Source organism: Leptosomus discolor, chromosome 6, assembly GCF_034619465.1.
Source record: "Leptosomus discolor isolate bLepDis1 chromosome 6, bLepDis1.hap2, whole genome shotgun sequence".
NCBI lineage: Eukaryota > Metazoa > Chordata > Aves > Leptosomiformes > Leptosomidae > Leptosomus > Leptosomus discolor.
In genome coordinates this window covers 33712864-33733900 of record NC_141396.1, presented here as the reverse complement: position 1 = coordinate 33733900, position 21037 = coordinate 33712864, and the positions used below count along the sequence as shown (strand labels likewise).

At 39.8% G+C, this 21037-nt stretch overlaps 1 protein-coding gene across 4 annotated transcripts in view; it reads left to right on the top strand.

Moving 5' to 3' along the window:
* Nucleotides 1–21037, top strand: part of ANK3 (ankyrin 3) — a 204023-nt gene that overhangs the window by 55029 nt on the left and 127957 nt on the right. For 3 of the 4 annotated variants that reach the window (XM_086466594.1, XM_086466593.1, XM_086466592.1), the window contains exons 2-7: nt 3695–3796; nt 4261–4359; nt 4742–4840; nt 9833–9931; nt 13649–13834; nt 15636–15734. In XM_086466594.1, coding sequence (XP_086322720.1) covers nt 3695–3796; nt 4261–4359; nt 4742–4840; nt 9833–9931; nt 13649–13834; nt 15636–15734 — 684 coding nt within the window. Of the gene's footprint in view, nt 1–3694; nt 3797–4260; nt 4360–4741; nt 4841–9832; nt 9932–13648; nt 13835–14393; nt 14418–15635; nt 15735–21037 lie in introns of all 4 variants that reach the window. The other variant, XM_086466591.1, reaches the window with a different exon arrangement.

The window sequence follows — 21037 nt, the reverse complement described above, 5'->3', positions numbered from 1 at the left end:
GGTTGGAAACCTAAAATCCTTTTCCCCCTACTGTGTTTTTTAGTGCATTTAATATAACAGGTCCTTGATCGGTCTTTGACATGGGCTTGCAGGTGTGATGGCAATCCAGATACATAATTGTTAACATGACTGTTACACTTGTTTGATCTTTTAAATCCTTCAGTGATTTGAGCCTAGGCTGTGATGCTACTCCTTTCTGTGCAATACAGAGACGATTACAGGCTCTATCAGGGCCTCCAAGAGGCTTTGTTTTAAACAAAACAGTGCCAATTGGAAACATTTTTCTACTCAGTTGTGGCATTAAAAAAAAAAAAAAAGAATTTAGGCCTAAAATATAAATGTAAAGGAATGAGGAAAATTTGAAGTTCAGAAATGTGAGAGTTTTGGTTTGATGTTTTTGATCAATTTTTACTGACCCCTATGCTTAGCTTTTTTAAAAGTTGGATAGCGTTCATTGAGGGTTCTGCGTTTTGGAAGTGGAATGTCTTAAAAACAAGAGTATTCAAGGCGTTTTGCAAGGTAGAAAAGGCTTGTAAGACTATTCCCTGCCCGAGCAGGTCTGAAGTAATGCCTTAATTATAGGGAAAGTGGAAGCTGGCAATGCTACTTTTAGAGAGGCTGGTATTGCCTTTGGTTTCCAAAGATGTTGGCTGTCCTTCCTCTCTAGTGTCATTGCTTGTTTCTGCTTATGGCAGAGACCGTAATGGATGGAGAGAATCCCAAGAAGCCTCGTTGAACTTTTTTCGCAATTCTACAACCTCAGTCTGTTATCCCTCTGTGCAAATCCCAAAATTTCTGTGCATGGTAGCCCAGAAAGGGTGAGTTAATCAGCCTGAGGTGAGTTAACCCAGTCTGAGGGCTTGGGAGCTTTAGCCAATGTCAGGAAAAAATGTTTTCTCCTTTCTCAGTGCATAGGGATGTGTTAACACCTGGCTGCTAAGGCAGGTCATGCAGTTTCATGCACTATCAGCTCACATCACATTCATGTAACTGGAAACCAGTAACTGGAAACTGGAAATACCACCTCAGATCAGCTAAAGTGTGGGAGAGTTTGTGTTACCACCAGCATGCTGTTAAATAGCAGCTTCCCTGGGTGCTTCCTAGTTGTGGTGCCTGTGCATGTCAGTTCTGCTTTTTCTGTTCAGTGCCCCTTATGCTGGGAGCCTGTCCTTGTCAGAGCACCGAGAGCCCAGGCTGACAGGTGAGTGTGATGCTGTGCCCAGCACCCCACCAGCCCTGCCGCTCAGGTGGCAACCTGTCTGCTGGTGTCAGTGATGTTTCTGGACAGTTTCAGCAAAAGGAATGAGTTTTGAGTGGTGACTGGTAAAGAAGGGCATACTGTTTGCTTGAGGGATTTCAAGAATAGATTTGTGCATCACTTAGCAGCACCTGAGCTGGCTTGATTGGAAACATTTTTACACATCCCCAGGCTGGAAGTGTGACCTAACCGTTGTCCTTCTGTTAGTGAGCAAGTGTTCCAAGTCCTTAAAAGACATAGGCATTGCTCTCCCTCTACAGTGAAACAGCACTTAGCTATTAATATGAATATCAGCTATTTAGTACTCCTTCTGTCCTTCTGCCTTCTCCCCTGTCCCATTTCGTTTGAGCAAATAGAAAGGTTTAAATGTTTCTGAGTATGAGCAGTGTTTCTTGTCTGGTGTGTGTTGATGTGACTGGTGGGAACTGAATTTCCATAGCAAGCTTCTCTGGTGCATCCCTTCCCCACCCAGAAGCAGCTGTAAACAGCTGATGTTAATTATTGTCCACCTGCTGACTGTGCCAAACAGACATGTCATTACACTGTGACAAAAAAAGGCTCCCGGTCTATTAAGTCCTCCCTCATACCTTTAGTAATGCTGATAAAACACTGACCTGTTTTTTACCCCAGTGACTGCTGTTGCTAAGCACCAAGAATATGACCTGTCTCCTGTAATAATCTGCATTGCACAGTTCAGATGATCTTCCAAATGAAAGTGTTTTACTGCGCCTCTCAAGGCAGCTGTTCTTCCCCACAGTCTTTCCAGTTCTGACTGTGTAGTTTGCAGCAGCACCTTGTTTTCGGTAAACCTTAATCAAACATTGGTATTTGGGGGCTGTTTTGTTGGAAGTGCGTCACATAAATTGATTTTTGATGATTAGCGTGGCATGCTTGGAAAACGATTAAGAGCAGGGTGGGTCGTAAGCTAGTAACTTACCATCGCAAAGTGGAACGCCATGTGTGCAAAACTCGGGAGAAAAGGAAGCCTCCATAAGTAATCGTTCTCTCCTTGAAAGACAGAGCTTGTTGTATTGAAAGCAGTAGTAAAACAGTCTTGTAGCTTGTACAGGTACAAAGGAGAAAACAGACTTCGTACCCACTTACTATTTTGCTGTCATGTCAAAGATCACTTCATCCTGCACATGAAGGTGACTTCAGATGGACTCGAAGCAATGCTTGAACAGAACATTCAGTCTGCGGTGGCTGCGTTGACAGGAGAGGAGAAAAGTCTATAGCAAATCCAGAAAATGGGGAATGAAAAAAAAAAAGAAATTATTTAAGCAGTGGATAAGTAACTAAGCTTTGGTGCCTGGGTGTTTTATATTTCTCTCATCAGTTACTGCCTTTATTTTTTTCTCCATAGGTAATTGTTGCACTTTTTTAGAATATCATAAAGCACTTAAAGTGGTAGTGCTGATAGGAATAAAAAAGACAATTCCTGTTATACCAATGGGGAAGAGGGCACCAAAAAATGTGTTGACTCTCCAAGGTGCCAGGGAAAGCTGTGGTACAGATAAAATCAAAGATTATATGATTTGTCCCTCTTGAAAGCTAACCCAGTTCATTCCACTTGCTCCAAGGTAGGATCAGCATTATCTAAACCTTCCTTGGTGGGTATTTGCATAACTTGTTATTAAAACCCTCCGGGGATGGAAATTACTTCAGTGATTCTTTCATGACTTAACCATCCTTTCTGCCATCCTTACATTCAAGCTGAAGTCATCATAGAACAAATTTGCACAGCTATCTTTAAAGCAAGATCTGAAAAAAATTAAGTCCAATTTAAATAATGACACTGTACCTAGGGATTTATGGCTACTTCTCTGAATGTGGACAGATATTGTAAATAAAATGTGCCATAAAATGAGGGAGCATGGAGAAAATAAAACGAAATGTAATCAGACGTTAGATTTTAAAATGTCTTAATTTGTAGAACTATGTTTTTTCATTCAGGTAAATCCAGTCCTTCAACGTCGAGTATTTTGGATTATTTTTTAATCTGTCATGTGAGATCTCACAGTACTGATCCAGTCTGTTCAACTTGGACGCTAAAGGTGGCGTGGCACTTTTGGAAAGAGCAGAGTGGTTTCCCTGGAGTCCTGTTCTGAGCCTCACCATGTTTGTCTTCCATGCCGAGTACCAGATGTGTGCCTGGTTACTAGCCTTGCATGTTAGGCAGTGCTGCATAATTCACATTTATGTGTGAAGTCAAATCTTGTGCTGCCTAGTCAGGCAGACAGCCTGTTTACACAAGAGGGAGTTTGCATAAGCAAGGGGGCAGGATTTGACCCATATTTGAACAGTCAGTTTGGGATCCTTTCATATCTAGTTAAATGTACGTACAACATGTTGCATCATTAGTAAATTCTTTGCCAAAGGAATGTATTTTTGTATTGTGCCGTAATTTCTAATGGGACTTTTCCTTTTTTCTTGTAGTCTGACACAAATGCAAGTTACCTGAGAGCTGCTCGAGCTGGCAACTTGGAAAAGGCTCTCGACTATTTGAAAAGTGGAGTGGACATCAACATTTCAAATCAGGTTGAAGAATATTTTGATCAAATTTGCTGGATAAATACCTTTCTCACTGTTTCTCAAGTATCTCTTTATATTTGCACTTCATGTCAACGATAACTTATGTGGGTTTTTTGATGAACCATGTTTACATATTTTATCCAATTAAAACTTTTTTTTAACCCCTTACCGAGACACCACTTGGAGAATGTTGTGCTGTTTAAAGATATCTTTCATTCCATTTGATTACATCGGGTCATGGGACAGCACAGAGAACTTGAGACCCCAGAGCTAGTATATCCTGACTTAATTCATATACTTTCCTTATAATCTAGTTCTTGTAAAGTTTATGTAAAAGTGGTTTTTGGAAGCAGTCCTCTCACTTGGGATATTATTGTCTCCTGATATGTTTGCTATGCTGGAAAACCTTTGCCAATCTTTCCTATTGCTTTTCTTTTTTCACTTCCTTTTTTTTTTTTTTTTTTAATCAGAATGGGTTGAATGCTCTCCATCTCGCTTCCAAAGAAGGGCACGTAGAAGTTGTCTCTGAACTGATACAGCGAGGTGCCAGCGTGGATGCAGCGACAAAGGTCAGTCAGGCCTATCTAGTTGTTCTGTTGTTCACACTGATGGCATGGGCACAAGGTGTCCTCAACAGATTACAGACTTTACTGCAGCAGTAATTGCCCATTTTGCACTGGTGGAGTGGTCTCAATAATTGTTTAATAGAAACTTTTTAGATTATAGTAAATGTCACATGTTACTAGGGGTGAGATTTACTGAACGAGTTGTAGATTCCTGTCTTGGCTTCTGTCTCTGTCTTCTAGAATAACTTAGCCATTAGAAGTATTCAGTAAGAGTATTTTATTGCAAGAAACACTATATTTTAAAGTGGAATATGTTCTTGATCGTATTGTCATGTATTCAAGCTCAGGTTTTGTACTTTTTTCAAATAACACTGTCTCATTTCAGAAAGGAAACACAGCACTGCACATAGCGTCCCTTGCTGGCCAAGCAGAAGTAGTTAAAGTGTTGGTTACAAATCGGGCCAACGTCAATGCACAGTCTCAGGTAAAGTAATATTTGTCTGTTTGGTACAATCAAAATCTTTGCTGACATTAAAATCATTCTTCTCTTACAAGATATAAGATTAGTAAATTTGCTTGGTAGATCTCATTGTGTTAATGTTGGCTCTTCAAAGTAGGGTTTGATAGAATCACTAAGATAAATGTAATCCTTCTAACATAAAGAAAACCCCACATTCTTGTTTGGCTGTGACACACACATAGGTAACTGACAACAGGTGCAAGGACAAAGTTTAAACACATTGCTGCCACTTTATTACTGCAGTAGGCATTTCAGTGAGTGTAGAGCTGAGTTCATTCCCACCTTGTAACTCAACGTACAATTAAAACTTTAAATGCTTCCAGCTCTCCCCCTTTTGCTCTGCCCCTTGTCAGGTGGTCAGAGTGTACCAAGAGACATTATGGACATATCAAGTCTGGTCCTTCTCGGTAGGCATGACAGCGCAGTGAAATCCCAGGTTGCGTTCGGGTCTTTTCACACATAATCCCAACCATCAGTTGGGATTAACTCTTGAGTTGTGCATCTCATTCATCAACAGAGAAAACAGAATTAACATCTCTGTTTTAAGTTTTCCAGAAGCCACACAGACACACACCCCTGGAGATGAAGAAAGCAAAGGCACAGTTGGGGTTGTTTGCAGGATACTGGAAATGGTTGTGTAACAGACAGCACAGCAAATCAGGTACCCTTTACCCCTAGATCTGCCCTCCAGTGTCCTATGAGCTGCTAATTGTGACAGAGTCAGAAGAGATACTGATAGAACAGGAGAGTGGGAAAGAACTTCTTCAAATGAAAGGGATCTTCAGAGTCTCTTCATCTCCAGGAGTGTGCATCCATGTGGCTTCTGAACAACTTAAAACTCGATTAAGAGCGCATCCCCTTTCCCTGTACAAGGAGGTACTGCAAGCATATGCAGAGATTTTAAGTTGGTCAAGTCCTTTGAATGAATATTTAAATCAATTATAGAAAATTTGAAATAAGGGAAACAATGCTGATTTTAAGAGCAAAGCAGTAAAATGAAACAGAAAAAAACTCTGTCTCAAAAAATGCATAAACCACAGATTTTCGAAAGCCAGGTGGCTGTGCCATAGGAGGTGTCCGTGCATGCCTGCCTCTATTCCTGTTCTCCATGCTTTGGAGACTGGCTGGCAGGCAGTGTCAGAGAAGATGCGGCCTTCTCATATGGCCCGGTATTGCCATTCTTCTGTATTATAAAAATGTTGTCATGAGAGAAAATCTTTGTTAAAAAGCGAAATTAAAAAATTTACATTTTAAAGAAACATGGGGGGTTTATTGGTCTCTCAAATAATATGAACAAAATGTTTAATAGAATCTGTTTCAAGAATGTTAGTTATTTCATGTTTCTTTCACCTGGACAAAGAAAATAAGTGTCTCAGTTCTCCTTTCTTATTCTTTTATACTAGCTAGATACAGCATTTGGTTCCAGGCATACAGATTATTTGGTTCCAGGCACTATATAATTTGAATTTAAAGAGAACAACAACAACAAAAAGTAGTTTTAAGTAAAATCTTCCATGCCTGCTAGGAAGTAAAACAAAGGAGAAGTATTTCCAGTGGTTTTCCTGGTAAAGAAATTAAGATGGCTTTGAATGGATCTTTTCTGCTTGTGTTTGAGAACTTGTGTATTCAGCCCTGAAACTAAAAATAATCTGAGATTGTAAACAATTTATATAACTGCATTGTCCACACACCCTAAGGTTTTGCCACGTCACCCTTATTTTGCTAACATATGAGAACTAAAGGTTTCCTTTTCCCCCCATTATGGATGCCTTTGATGTCTTTGCTTGAGAGGCATGTACATTGGCCATTCCACACCAATATCTGGCAGTGAGATTCTCCAGTTGGGATTAGTCTTTTTGGGAGGTCACTGGATCTCCCTGTTACCAAACTGCCCTTGGACCAGCTTTGTCTGTGGTACTGAGCATCACTTGAGCCTTCCTAAAGCTTAGAATAAAGTCTGCTGAGTTTGGCATACCCACAGAGAGACTACCCAAAGATCTGTTTCGTTTTGCTCTTCTTTTTGATTCTGACCCTGTTTTCTGTGAGTTTGGCTTTATCTCCTCTTCCCTTGAAGGTAGTGGCTCTACCCTGCTGACAGCGCCAGTCTAAGGGGTGTAAGGTCTTCTTCAGCCAAATCTTCCTGTCTTAAAAAAAAAAAAAAAAGTTATTTTTTACTGAGTCTGAATTTTATATCTCTTTTAAGGGCTATTTAATACTATTGAAGAAAAATTGCTTTCCTTAGGCTTGTGGCTCTCTGGCAATTTCAATTTCTTTTTAAAGAGAGAAGAGAAAGCAAAAGCATGCGGGGAAAGGTGTTGAAAACGCTGCGATGCATTAGCATGGGAGAAAAGGTTCTGCTCTGCCTCCAAATGCTAATAACACTTGGTTCTGAGAATTTTTGCCTATTAATTATTTTCTGAAACTAATAATTAGAGAAGTGTTTCCTGCTTCCTTTGTAAATTCAAATGTTTGAAACTAAAAAAAATAATCTTTGTTTCCAGCTGAGTTAGTAAATAGATATTGAGTATGCCATGAAGTGATAGGGAAAAATGCCAGACTCTGTTGTTCACTGTAATAATCTGTAATGTGACATATTAGGTACCTTAGCAAGGTACTTCTGGCTTCTTTGGTTTTCATTAAGCAGAATTTTGACTGTAGATAACTAAACAATTAGGGCTTGGTTCTGGAGAGTGCATTAACACATTGCTAACTTTAAGCTTCGGCTCTGGTAGGACTTCAGCACCTGCTTTATGCTTGTAGTGATGCTTTCCTGACTAGAGACCAAATTATCAAAATACTGGAACTACAACAGACCTTGCAGCCTGTGCAAGCATTGTAAATATGTGGCTTCACAACTGCTCAGTGTCTTGTTGATGATAAAGTTCCTCTTGGATCAAACACCCAGTTCACGCCATTTTCTCTCCAGCTGTCCTTTCTTCTGACTTCCTATTTGTCTCTGCTGCCATGCTCAGCCTCAGGTCACCTGCATGCTCTGCGTTGGACGTGTGCCCTGCAACTCTGCCCCGTTGCTGTGGCAGTCAGATGTCTCTCAGCTGTTTTCACCACAGCTACTATAACTCAGCTGAAATTCACTGCTATAGGTCTTAGGCTACATCTTCCCTTCATCTCTTCAGAGCCCAGAATGTTGATGTTTTTTCTTTGATGCAAATACACAGCCAAACTCTTCTCAGCTTTTCTCTTTCCATTGGTTTCCTGCAAAATCTACGTCAGTGTCATTTGTAACTGTTCTAACTGAATTGCTGAGGTGCTCCCTCTGCGCCTTCCAGCCTGCCGAAATGTCTGCCCTGGCCACATTGCAGAGGTGAGAGTGCTAGTACTCTCAGTCAAACCCAGTCTTATGGAAGCACTTCCTGAACTTTACTGTTATTTAAGCTAAATGAAATATCCTTTCTATTTTACCTGTTATTTTTAACTAGCCCTTACCTCCTGTTTTATTTTGTATTTCCTTTCCTCCTCATCCTCCCCATGCTCTAGAGTAATCACCAGAAGTGGTGTGTGGTAGAGCTAGAAGTCTGGGGGTTCTTAGGAGGCAGCAGTTGAAGAGGTAAGCTTCTGCTTCTGTTGCAGCTGACTCTATGTGAAGTTTGCTCAAGAGAAGTCTGAGGCTCACAGATATCCCAATGGCATGAGTTCTGGATGATAGTGAGAAGAAAGGGTCCTAACCTGAGGTTCTGAAACCTCAGTGACTTCTTGGCCAAAACATTTAATGGTGTCATCACCCGTGGTGGTACCATAAGGAAAGGGATCGGGAAAAATCTAGCAGTGGTACATCTGACAGAGTAATGCTGGAGTACAGAGGGTAAAAGCATGCATCATGATAGATGAGGGGAGAAATTGCTGATGCTGCTTTGGTTGCTTCAGCAGTACCAAACTGCTCAGTCAATAGTCCATGGACGTTTTAAGTCATTACTATAAAATGTGTTTACCACTAGTTTGTGATTCTGTTGGACTGAGGGACATGCAGTGCTATATGAAAGCCAAGCAATTTCAGGTGCAAATCAGCAACTTCTCTAAATTCCCTTAGAGGTATCTTGATCCCAGGACAGGTTTCATGACTTCATTGTGCTGTTTTCATTTTGTGAGTGACAACAAAGCTGTGGATTTCAGAAATGCTTAGAACAATAGGGAAAAATACATTCTGTTAATGTTAGTCCCCCAAAATTCACTTCCTGAAAGGCTGTGACCTGTATATAGTTAAGGCAAAGACAAAAGCATTGACTTTAAGAGGAAAGCACTTGCCAAAGAATGAGTTAAGCTCTGCAGCCTCTAATACTTGTATTGCATTGATTGAAATCACTCACTTAAGCATAATTTGAGGAGTGCTGTAATGTAGTCGGAAACTGACAAACCTCTGTCTCAAACTGCTGAGAACCAGCCATCCTCAGATCTCCTGATGCCTGAGCTATCAAGTAGCTCAATGACCGCAAGCAGGCTATGCTCAGAAGGCAGCTCTTCAAGGAGGCAGAAGACATAAGTAGCTGGCACAAGAGAGAAAAGTCAAAGCTAATGGAATGAAGAGAAAGAATTGAAAAGTATTGTAAAGAGCCATTGCTCTTGCTTTTGCTACAGACTTGTATTATATTTTCCTGACCCATTTTGCATTTTCATTGCTGTGGCTGCATTTATCAGGAATCGTAATTCATCTCTACCAAATGGTCTGTCCAGATTGGTTTTTAGTTTGACTTCACAACAGATGTAACAGGAAGTATTCTTGCTTAGCTGTGGGACTTATATCTTGTTAGCTGAAAGATTCCGCTGTGTCCTTTTAAATATTACCCTTCTCATATCTTCACTTAAATCAAGGGAGATCACGCCATTAACTGGCATGTGAGCACGTGGTGTATTTGATTTCTTCCTAATCTACCCAAGTTTGGCAGATCTGTGGTATGTATGAAATGTTTGTGGAGTATTTATGCTCTTCTTTTCCTATTTCAGAATGGTTTCACTCCACTGTATATGGCAGCCCAAGAAAACCACCTGGAGGTTGTTAAGTTTCTTCTTGACAATGGTGCCAGTCAAAGCCTTGCCACAGAGGTAAAAGTCTGAATTTCACACTTTATGAACAAACTAAAATGTGCTTCAGCAGTGATTCTTGCCACTATAGAAACTAGTCTTTTAAATACAAAATTAAAGACTAACAAAAAGTTCTCTCTGCGAAGTATGCTAATAACACTGAGTTATTGGCTTTTCAGCAATTTAAACCATCTCTTGACATTTCTAAAATAAGAAAATACTTTAACTAGAACGTTCTAAAAATAGATGTGTTCTTAGTCATAACTGGCGATCTTTCAGGTTAAGCGCTCAAACAGGGAAGCTGTGTGCATGATATAAATGTTCTCTGTGCTGTCATTAAAAATAGTGGGTAATGCAGAGGGCAATCATAAAGCAAGAACAACTGTTTACTTACACTTTGGAGCCAGCCCTGGGATATCAGGGAAAACCCAGGGTTACTTAGTGCTTGGAGCATTTTCTGAACTGTGTTTATTGCCATTGCTCTCTGTAGCACCTAGTTATCCGGTATGGTCCTGCAGTGGTAATTTCAAGCTGACAGAAACATGCAAGGTCCGTCCTTGAAAGCATCATGTGATCTTTCTTAGAAGAACACTTTCTATTTCCTTCTTTGAAAAGTAATTCTATCTCAAATAAGGAAACCTGGAAAGAAAAGAAATAGCAGATGTATTAGCAGTCGTAAATGTACTGCATTGAGACAGGTTTTTAATCTGATGAATTTTCAGTTATCTTAATGCCAAGATTATGCTACCAAAAAAAAAAGGCATTTCAGCATGAGCTTCCTTTAATATTTATTAAATTGTGCTTGCTCTATCTGAACTGATACCATGAAGGAAATAATGCTTATTTGAAAAAGTCCTACTTTTTGCAAAATATGAAATGCAAAATTAGTTTATTGCATCATTATACCTCATAGTGTCATTGTATAATGATGTATGTATGGAATCTTTTTCTTCTCTTCTGAAGTCAGCAGTGTAAAAAATTAATCACTAATGGATCAAAATAATGTTTTCAAAATCACTAAAAATTAATTATGAGTCTGCATTAGAAACTACTTTCTGGAAATGTTCGAAGACATGAAAGCCAAGAAATACAAAATTAAATATTTTAAATCTGGAAAGTTAATTGAAAATTGTAGTTTTCAGAACACTAATTTCTATTTCTTTGTAAAAACTGGGAAAAAAGTAAGTCATGGGACCCCCAGAGATGTGCAATAGATTTAGACTTTTGAAAATATTCTTGCCACTGTATGATTTTCTGAAATTAGAATTTTTTTAATTTGTGTATGGGTACTTGGTCCTTTTACTTTGGTATTGCTTTTCACATGAGCATTGTATGTCAGTTTAGGTTGAGCTTTTCTCCAACTCAGCTTGATGATAAGGTGCAATCTAGTTTTACACATGGAGAATTCCTTTGAAGACACCAGACTACAAAACATTTTCTCTTGATCCAAGATTTCACATAAATCTGATTTATCTTTATCTTTGTAAGTGCAAAAGCCTTTGTTATTAAGTGATTGCCACTTAGCTAAATATTTATTAAAAATAAAACTCTCTAACAAAGGTCTTTAAATAAAAAAATAGAACCATTTTCTTTAAATTGTTTTTAGTTTTGAGGGTTTGGTTTTGTTTTTTTTCTGGAGTGGGCTTTGCCTTATGTTTTAAAGTGCGGTTGCTAATTATAGTACTGACATCACGGTACTTGCTTGCAATTGCTTTTTTGTAAGTTGGCATCTCCAGAGAGCATGTGGTGGAAATGCGTTCTTGTCTGTGCTAATGTTCTTGGTCGCAGCTTGCTTGGCCTTGGTGCAGGGATCTCTGCACGTGGTGAAATGATGGGCAACTCTCATCAGAGTTAGGAAACTGGGAATATAGGGGATGGCAGCTGTTCTGGGACTTAAATGAGGTGCTCCCTGCCAGTTGACCACTCCCTTTTCCCTAAGGAAAGGAGAAAATGTGTCCCTAGGATTTTTTTTTTAATGTTATTGTTACCAGCATTTTCAACAGAAGAGAAAGCCCAATGAGAAAAGACATTGTAGACAGCTAAACCACTTTTATTTGTGGAGCGGCTGGCTCTGCCGCTGCTGTCGTCTGTGTAAATAGACCAGGAAGCCAACGTCTCTGGGTCACTACAGCACGAGCTGTCGCACTCAGGGTTTTTCCAGGCAAGAGTGTCCATTTCTGCAGGTATGATGTACCTATATTGCCAGAGCCCTCTTGTGGGGATGCTCATGGTGTTTTGGCTTTCGGAGCTACAAAGCAGTTTTCACACCCCGTGTCATGCTCTGCCTGCAGTCTGAGGCTGCACCGTTTTCACCCCAGGAGCCGCTCACAGCCTGGGACCACAGCCTAGAGCCCTGCCCTGCTGCTGGTGGATGGTGAGCCAGAGGCAAAGGGGAAGGCTAAATGGTTAAATGAGCTTTAAATATTCATGGAGAAAAAAACCAAACAACTTGTTAGGCCCCAAGGAATTTCAGTGATTTTTTTTTTAATTTATTTTCCTCCAAAATTTTGAAAAAATGCTTTTTCAGAACTCCTCCTGTTTCTCTTCCTAAATTAAGACACTCTTTGATAAGCCAGAGAGAAATTCCTTACTGAAAATATTACTTTTAGTTCCAAAAGCTAACACTTGAACTCTGCACTTTTGACACAGGGTGAGGATCTACATTCTTCTGTGTCATTGTTGCACTTTTATTTCACACTTACAGTTTCAGCATGACAGAAGTAGTGTAGTTGAAAAGTTAAAGAAGGTATTTACCTACAAAACTGTAATGAAGTTTGGTAATATAAGCTTTGGAGATACTGATTGAAAGTCAAACGTAATAAATATCCCAAGTAGAGTAATTTGCATTTGTGATTTTTTGAGTGATTTGTGAGTATTATCTTGGGCAAAGCTGAATATATTCCTGGACTGGAATGCCACTTAAATGTTTGGGAAGGAGCAGAATCTAAATGACAGCTCATTCTTTAATTTTCCTAGAATTTTCTAAGAATCCATACAAATAAAATTATAAAAACATACAATTATGAAAAAAGTGTATAAACACATCTCAGATTGTACTTTTCATTTGTTTGAGGAATCGTCTCTAAAATCTGTTGAACAAAAATCTTCTATTTTTCAGGTTTCTCATTCTACACTGCTATGGCTATTTGCTAGTCTGAAAGGAAATAATTTATGTTTGTAAGAGAATTTTCTATCATATCTGTATAAATTTTCATAAATAAAAGTTGTAGTAAAATAATTGCTGTATTGGAAGCATGTGGTATTCATATTCAAATATTATTAGATTTTTAAATTTAGATATAAAATATATTGAAGGATAGAGCTGAATTGTTGTTTGTTTGGTTTTTTCTTAACTGTGGGGGGAATGGATGATAATTTGCTATGGAGACATCATTAACAATTGCAATTTGAATATTTCAACTTTTATAGCTTTTAATATAATTATGCACTTTATTATACACATATTTATGTAATTACTAATTCGTGAGTAATTTCACACTTTTTTTCTCAAGTATCAGTCTGGAGTGCCAGGAAGGTGTGTTGAGCATTTGGGACCTAGCTCACCAACACTTTACTCCAATTTCAGTGTCATTGCAGGGTATTTTTAATTTGCACCATGTTACACTTTAAGTTTGAATTTGAGCCATTACTGTTCCTAATCTGAGCTCTCTTCCCTTCCCCTTTCTGCCCTCTGGAAAGCTTGGAACATGTGTTGAGAATCCCCATTGTGTGTTGCAGGATGGTTTCACGCCTTTGGCAGTAGCTTTGCAGCAAGGTCATGACCAGGTGGTTTCACTGTTGCTCGAAAATGATACAAAGGGAAAAGTCCGTCTTCCTGCCCTTCACATCGCTGCTCGGAAGGATGATACAAAGGCAGCGGCTCTGCTCCTGCAGAACGACCACAATGCTGATGTGGAGTCAAAGGTCAGTCGTAAAAAGAAAAAAAAGGTTGGAAGCAATTAAGTGCTGACCACATGTATTACATCCAGTGAAGATCTCCCTTAGAGTGGAGTATTTTGCTGCAGAGTTACACATGATTTTCTCCTATAGTGTGTGATTAAGAATAACTTTTCATTTGCTTCCTTTGCCTCTCTCTCCCCCGTTCCCTTTTTGCTTAAATAAGGGTTAATTTCTTCTGTAGAAACTTTCCAAATGGAAAATAATAAACAAAATATTATTAGAATTATTCTCTTGGGAATGAAAGCCACTCTTGCAGTAGAGTGCTATAGGTATTGTACAGTTAAGTCATTTGATTAGATCTTTGTACAGTTGCTACTTTAAGAACTTTGGTAAACATGTAACAACATTCAAAGTACTCAATCATTCAGCTTCCATTCAGTCGAGCTTCCTTTGTGTGCTGATTGTGCTGTCATCTGAGCTGCCATGCCACGTAGCAATCATGAAGCTTTTTGCATCCATATCACCAGTGGTGAACTAACCGTTCATTTTTTCCCCCTCTTTGCTTCCAAATGTGTTAACCTAGATGATGGTGAATAGAACAACAGAGGTATATATAAATATATATATATGCATCATCACTCCTCCATGACTTAGTGCTGCTGCATCATTTCTTCCTCCTCCTTTTTGCATTGCCTTTTATAGGATAGATACCTGCTTTAGATGAAATTAAGTAGCATGTGCTAGAGAAGACTGTAGTTTAGATACCAGGGCTTTCTGCAGCTGGAACTAGGGTTTAAAAGTAAGAGTAAGCGTTCTTGGGAACTAACTGCCATCATAAGAGCCATATTATGCAAGATTGAGTTTTCAGGGATTCTCATGGAGCATATGTTTATCAGATGTGTTAAGAGCTGCAGACAACCCTGTCATGTTTTGCATCCAGGTCTGATTTTAGGCTTCTGCATGACACTTACCTTGATGGTGTCAGCAAATAGAATGATCTGAGAGTGGTTTATATCTGCAAACTCCCAAAGCAAGGCAGTGGCAGCTAGCATGGCTTGCTAACAATTTAGAAATGCATCTAGTTCCCATAAGGTTTTGTACTTTGCAGGACTGATGGAATTGCTGCATGTTTTAGCATTATTTTAAAAGGAAGTAAAACTACTTAAATATGAAAATAAGTTGCTGAAGTAATTTTATCAGTAAGGCATCTTCTAATTAGGGTGGTAACTTGTGGTGTCTGAACATAACCCAGTGTGATTGCCCACAGTGGGAGACTGATCTTTATGGTACTAATCCTTGATGAAAAAAAAAAGGGCATATTAATAATTTAAAATGATCTTTGGTGTTGTTTTCATTTGCATCTGCTTTGAATTTATAAAAAAACAGTTAGCAAGTATCATTAAATGACTTGTATTTGAACTTCTGCAAAGAATCTCTAAGCGATTTAACTTGCAAGACTGACAATACTGATAACAACTACATATTCCGAGTTAGAAATTAATTTCGTATAAAAGACAGATCATTGCTTTAATACTCAAATATTTTGCTGTTATTTTTCTGGAATAACTGAAAGTTTTATCCTACTTCTGGTATTCTAGAGTAATTATGTGAATTTTTTCCACTCCTGCATAGCAATATGATTTTATTTAGACTGTCTGAGAGTCTATAAATAAATGTCAATGAGTGAAGACTAGTACAGAATTGGAATGGTGACTTGCAGCAGACTCTTATTACTAGCTTTTGTCTGTGATGTGATAGAAATTTTGGAGTACCAGTGAGATGTAAAAAAAAATAAGTATCTATTGGTTTGGTTTTGTTTTTCCAGAGTGGGTTCACTCCCCTCCACATAGCTGCTCACTATGGAAATATCAATGTAGCTACATTGCTGTTAAATCGGGGTGCCGCTGTGGACTTCACTGCAAGGGTAAGTGTGAAATCTTAGTTATGCTCAGTTTGCTTAATCATCACTTTGAAACACCTTTTCCACAAAGATGTGGAAAGGTACATTGCTTTTGCCAGCCAAGGGGCCTGGCCTGACTGCTCTTGTTCTGTTACCATAACGGTGTAAAGGGGGTTTCCCTGGGCTGCTGAACTGAAACTGAGCTCTAGTCCTCACCTTTGAAAGCTTCTGTTTTAACCAAAAAAAAAGCTGCTATTTTCATAGTTCCGGTGTTGCAAAAGCTAGACTGGGATTCAGTGAGGTGAATGCTTCCACGTGTATCTTAACATATGGCAGGAATGCTGTCCCTGTTGAATTGTCCTCAACATGCAATGGTTTCTAGTGAACACGAAGTGCAGGTGTACCGGTGAATAAAGCAGCTGTGCCTTCACTGTATGTGTGAGAGTCAGATGATGTGTAAAGGAGATCTGACAAACTGGAGAGGTAGAAAATGAAATGAGGTGTAGAAGTGGAGGGGAGTTGATAACAGGAGCTGAATGGCAGAAGTCACAGTAGAGTGGGAGCACTAACCCTCCAGACCTTGTAAGCTCTGCAACACAGTCATGACATAGCCCAGGGAGTGACAGGGTAGTTCCTCAGGTGTGTGAAAAAGGATCAGAAGCCAGGAGGGAAATGGTACGGGCTTTCCTGGTGTCCCCTCGGTTCAGTCTGGGCTGGGTGGGGAGCAGCTAACTGGTGGCTTCAGCTGCACCTTCTTGCTTGGGGAGTGGATCCATCCTCCCACAGGCAGCTGGACTGCTCTGTGAGCCTGGTGCCAGCAGGGCCTCATCACACAGCCTGGGCCAAAGTTTGACCATATCTGCTGTCAAGGGTCAGGAAGACTGAAGAGGTATATTAGAGTGGAGTGTCGTCAGGGTAAGCAGGACATGAGAAAACCAAAATGTAATCAGAAGAAATGTAAAGGACAGAAAATGACAGAGGGAAGTTATATATAGTCGGAAGAGCAGGAAAATAAATGTATATGAAGAGGGGTACAGCAACAGGGAGGGCAAGGAAAGAGATTGTGGCAGGCATGAAAACAGAGACAAAGGCAAATGCAGGGGTAACACAAAATTTAGTGAGTCATCATGGAGGGCTACAGAAGAATGGTAGGGTAGAGAGGGCGTGGGCAGAAAGCTGAGTAGGTGTCATGAGAGTATGCAAGGCTTGAAGAAGGGAAAAGCGGAGAGCATGATTAGGGACATACAGATAAATAGAAAAGGGGCTGACAGTCAAAATAGGTTAGTATTGGAAAATGCTGGAGCTAGAATTTCCTACTGAAGTTCTTAAAAATTTGTTCATTAGCTTCTTCAATAATGGCCTGGGCTGTATGAATGAGATGATGCCTATGGAATTTCTGCTGACACCCAGCCAGGAATGATTGTCAGTACAGGAAGTGTGCAACAGAACATGGAGATGTATTGAAAATCATAGTGGAAACCAGATCAAACTCATGGCTAAAGAATACATGTATTTCTCCTGTTGTTGTCTCCAACCATCTACCAACCAAGAAAGAGGAGGACCTATCTCTATTAGTTGCTCACTGAGTGATGTGTGTGATATGGTTACAAAAACAAACAAACAAACAAAAAAACCCAAACAAATGTGATTTCAGGTTATTCCAAGGTATTTCTGATACAGCCAAAAAAACCCCACCAAACCCACCAACCAACGAAAAAAAAAAAAACAAAAACCCACCAATCAAAAAAACCACCAAACCAAACAAAAAAAACATCAAAACAAAACAAACTGAGGCTGTACAAGAATTTGGCTCACCAAACCTTACCAAAATAAAGTCAGGGAGGAGATGTTGGAGTGGTTCCTAGGAGAACAGGGACAGAAACTCAAAGGAGCAAGAGGCATTCAAACTGAAGGTGAATGCTGACGTAAGAGTAAATAGGTATAAACTAGTCATGAGTAAATGTTGTCTATAATTGTAGATATTTAAGTATTAATAATTAATATTACTTAATAATTTTATAAGAATTAATATGAAAGATCAGTAATGAGCAGCCTTTCAATTAAAGTAGAAAAAGCAAAAAAGACCCAATGTGTATTCAAGAATATATTTATGAGGGGAATTATGTGGCATGGATAATTCAGCAGCTCCTTTTGAGAGGTTTTGGTCATGTGTTGTGTTTATTACTTTACAAGAGGAAAAGTACTATACTACTGCTTAGAGCATTTGCCACATAGAAGAAAGCAAGTTGTAGTATTTTCTTTTACTTTAGATGGTTTGTGTATCTAAAAACTTGAATGCTTCTATAGTTAAGGAACATATTTACATGCAGCAAAGTGTTTATGATAAGCATTGCAACCCCCTGAAAACAATAAAATAATTCCATTTTTATTTAGCATAGAAACTAGTATTTTACTTATAGGACTTCTCACACTTAAACACACACACCCACACATGCCACACACGCCCCCCAAAAGAAAAAAATCCTGAACAGTTCTTCTTTAGAGATTGTCTGTGTTTAATAAAGAGAGTGCATTGAGGCTGCGATAGAGCAGGAACAGAAATTTTGAACAAAGACAGACCTAGAAAGTTTTCCTTAAACTGTAAGTAGGAGTGCAGGTGAAAAGTGTTGGTCCTGGCCACTACTAATTCAACATAGCATCATTCAGTGATTTATTAATGAAGACAAAACCCCAAAGCTAAAAGACACTACTATAAGGCATGATCCAGTACCTACTAATGCTGGTGAGAAGAATACTGTCAGATATTGGGTCAAGCTGATAGTCGAGTATCAAAGGTAAGGATCAGTTCTCATATATCCCCCAGAAACAATGTTTTCCAAATCACATTCAGCACTAAATGTATTTCATGCTATTGGCAAGAAAGGGGTCCCAGGTTAGATCCACATGAAGTTCACAATCTAAGAGTAGATTTGGGGGTTAAGCGTTTCTGGGAAACCGCTGACTGTGTGTGCTTTGCTTTCTCTGATAACATTGACCTCCTATTCCCAAGGACTTGAATTGACCTAATTAGAGCATTAAGGAATTTCAAACGGCCATAAGCTTTGGCATTCAGTGTTTGATAGGCTAATCACAGGAGCAAGGAAAACAAATGGGGTCTTCGGTCAACTCTTTCCTACTCAGAAACAAGATTAGGGATTAGCAATGCTACTACATTAGCAATTAGCAGCATTTAGTACCAGTGCAACTAAATATCATATGCCTGTGCTTGTTGTAATAAAATAATAAATCTTAGGCTTCAGCAGCTCTGCTCTGGATTAGGGTCACTGATGGAGAGCACATCCAAAATAAGGCCATCCTCCCCTCTTCAAGATCTGGAGATTCCAGGTTCTCCCTCCATTAATTGTCATCGTCACAGAGGCAGACTACTCAGCCGGAGAAGTGCAGATGTAATGACATCACCGAAATGACACTGAAAGAGCAGTGGGCTGATGCTGTGACTCAGAGCACTGAACGGCTTGTTTGTGCTTGTGATAGCTGGGTGGGGCATCCAGAAAGCAAATCTCTACTGTATGGTGGTTGTAGATCCAGATAAAGCTGTGACAGAAGGAATCATAGCATAAATAACAGTAATATGGAGTTGAATTTTGTTCTTTAGTGCTTATCAGACTGTGGGTAATGAAAGCACTTCACAGAAAGATGAGTTAGATTCTAGTAGAGCAGTGAATTTGTAGGCAAACAGAGCACCAGTGTAAGTTGAGTGTAAAGTACAATTATCGACACCTAGTAGCAGAGCCTGTGCTTGATCCTTGATTAACCAAATTGCAAAACAGGTTGAGGTACTACTAGAACAGGTACTAAAAATGACCCACAGGTACAGCCTGCCCACAGCCACCTCATTGCCTCTTGTTTTAATTTCTGTAAATGAAATCAACAATGTGCTGTCTCCCCTCTGGAGGAAGGGTCTTTGTTTGAGTCTGACAATCTAAGACAGGCAACAGAGCAAAGATATCGAAGGGCTGTAACCCAACTAAAATCATACTTCGTGTATGTACTGTAGCTTTCAGCAGTGCGAAGAGTGAACTGTAGGATCAGGGTGTTAAATGCACTTTGTGCTTCTGCAAACCACCAACCATTTTTCCTTTGTTCTTGTTAAAAAATATGAATCAACACTTTTTCTGTCTCTCAATTTATGTTTAAACTATTTAGGCAAGTGTCAATCCTGTGCAGAGATTTGAACAAGAGCAGAAGATGCTTGTGTGGAGGGGGCAACATGAAAACAAATGTGTGAGGGCAGGATAAATAGCCAGCTTCCACCATCAGTGTAGTGAAGGTGAGGAAGGGTGGAGGAAATGTGAATGGACATGTAGGATGAAGGCAGAGCTCTGAGACTTAAGGACAAGAGCAGTTGTGGTGAAAAGAGGAGCTGGTGGAAGGATGTAAGAAAAAGGAGGGCAGAAAAAGAGGAGCTGGTGGAAGGATGTAAGAAAAAGGAGGGCAGACCTGTACCAAAGGAGATCTCTTCAGCTGCTGTTTTCCATGCATTTGTGAGAGGCCTGAGGGAAGAAGGAGGTTCCAGCAGTGAAGGCAGGGAAAGACATGAGCTTGATGATGGCTCTCGGTGTGTGGGCAGGAGGTGAGCAGTGGTGCTGTACTGTAAGTAAATGATGTCCCCAGTGATACGCAGTAGCAGCTGCTCCCCTCACCCCTGCCGGTATACACCTGCCTGCCTCTCAGCTGTCATATACTCCCTTGTTCCCTTCTTTCACTGCATCTAAGAAAAATAGGCATAGCTCCAGGAGCTCTTACAGGTGTTACAGTGCCTGCCAGCCTGCGTACCTGCTGACTGTGGAGTCTGGGAGGGTTGGAAATGCACCTGCTTTTGGTTTGCGCTCTTCCAGCCCAGTGACTGATTTCATGTCAGCTCTTCTGTTGAACTGTGTTAGCACTTCTGTATCTGTGCTTTCTTCTCTAGCCTTGCTGCAAGTTCAGGGAAGATGGTACAACATGGAAAGTGCCCTGTGGGATGGATGGAAATAATTTCAGTAAATCAGCTAGTGATGTCCCTGATTCTACCTATTTACAGGGAGGCAGCTCCAAGAACCTTCATAATCTCAGTCTAAGTGAAACAAGATCTCCTTATTGGCTGGATGTTTGCCATGTTGTAGTGAAGGAAAAATACTCATTCCAAATTGCTTGACTTCTTGGGCTGAAATTCAGCAATAAACCTGTCACAGTTACTGGTAGGGTATGCATTGTAGAAGTAACAGGCATTTTATAAGTATTCATCATCTTCTGTAGTACATTTTCATGTGTGTGGCTATGCTTCTCTGAAACCCTTCAAAGCTAAATAAATCCCTTCATTGCAT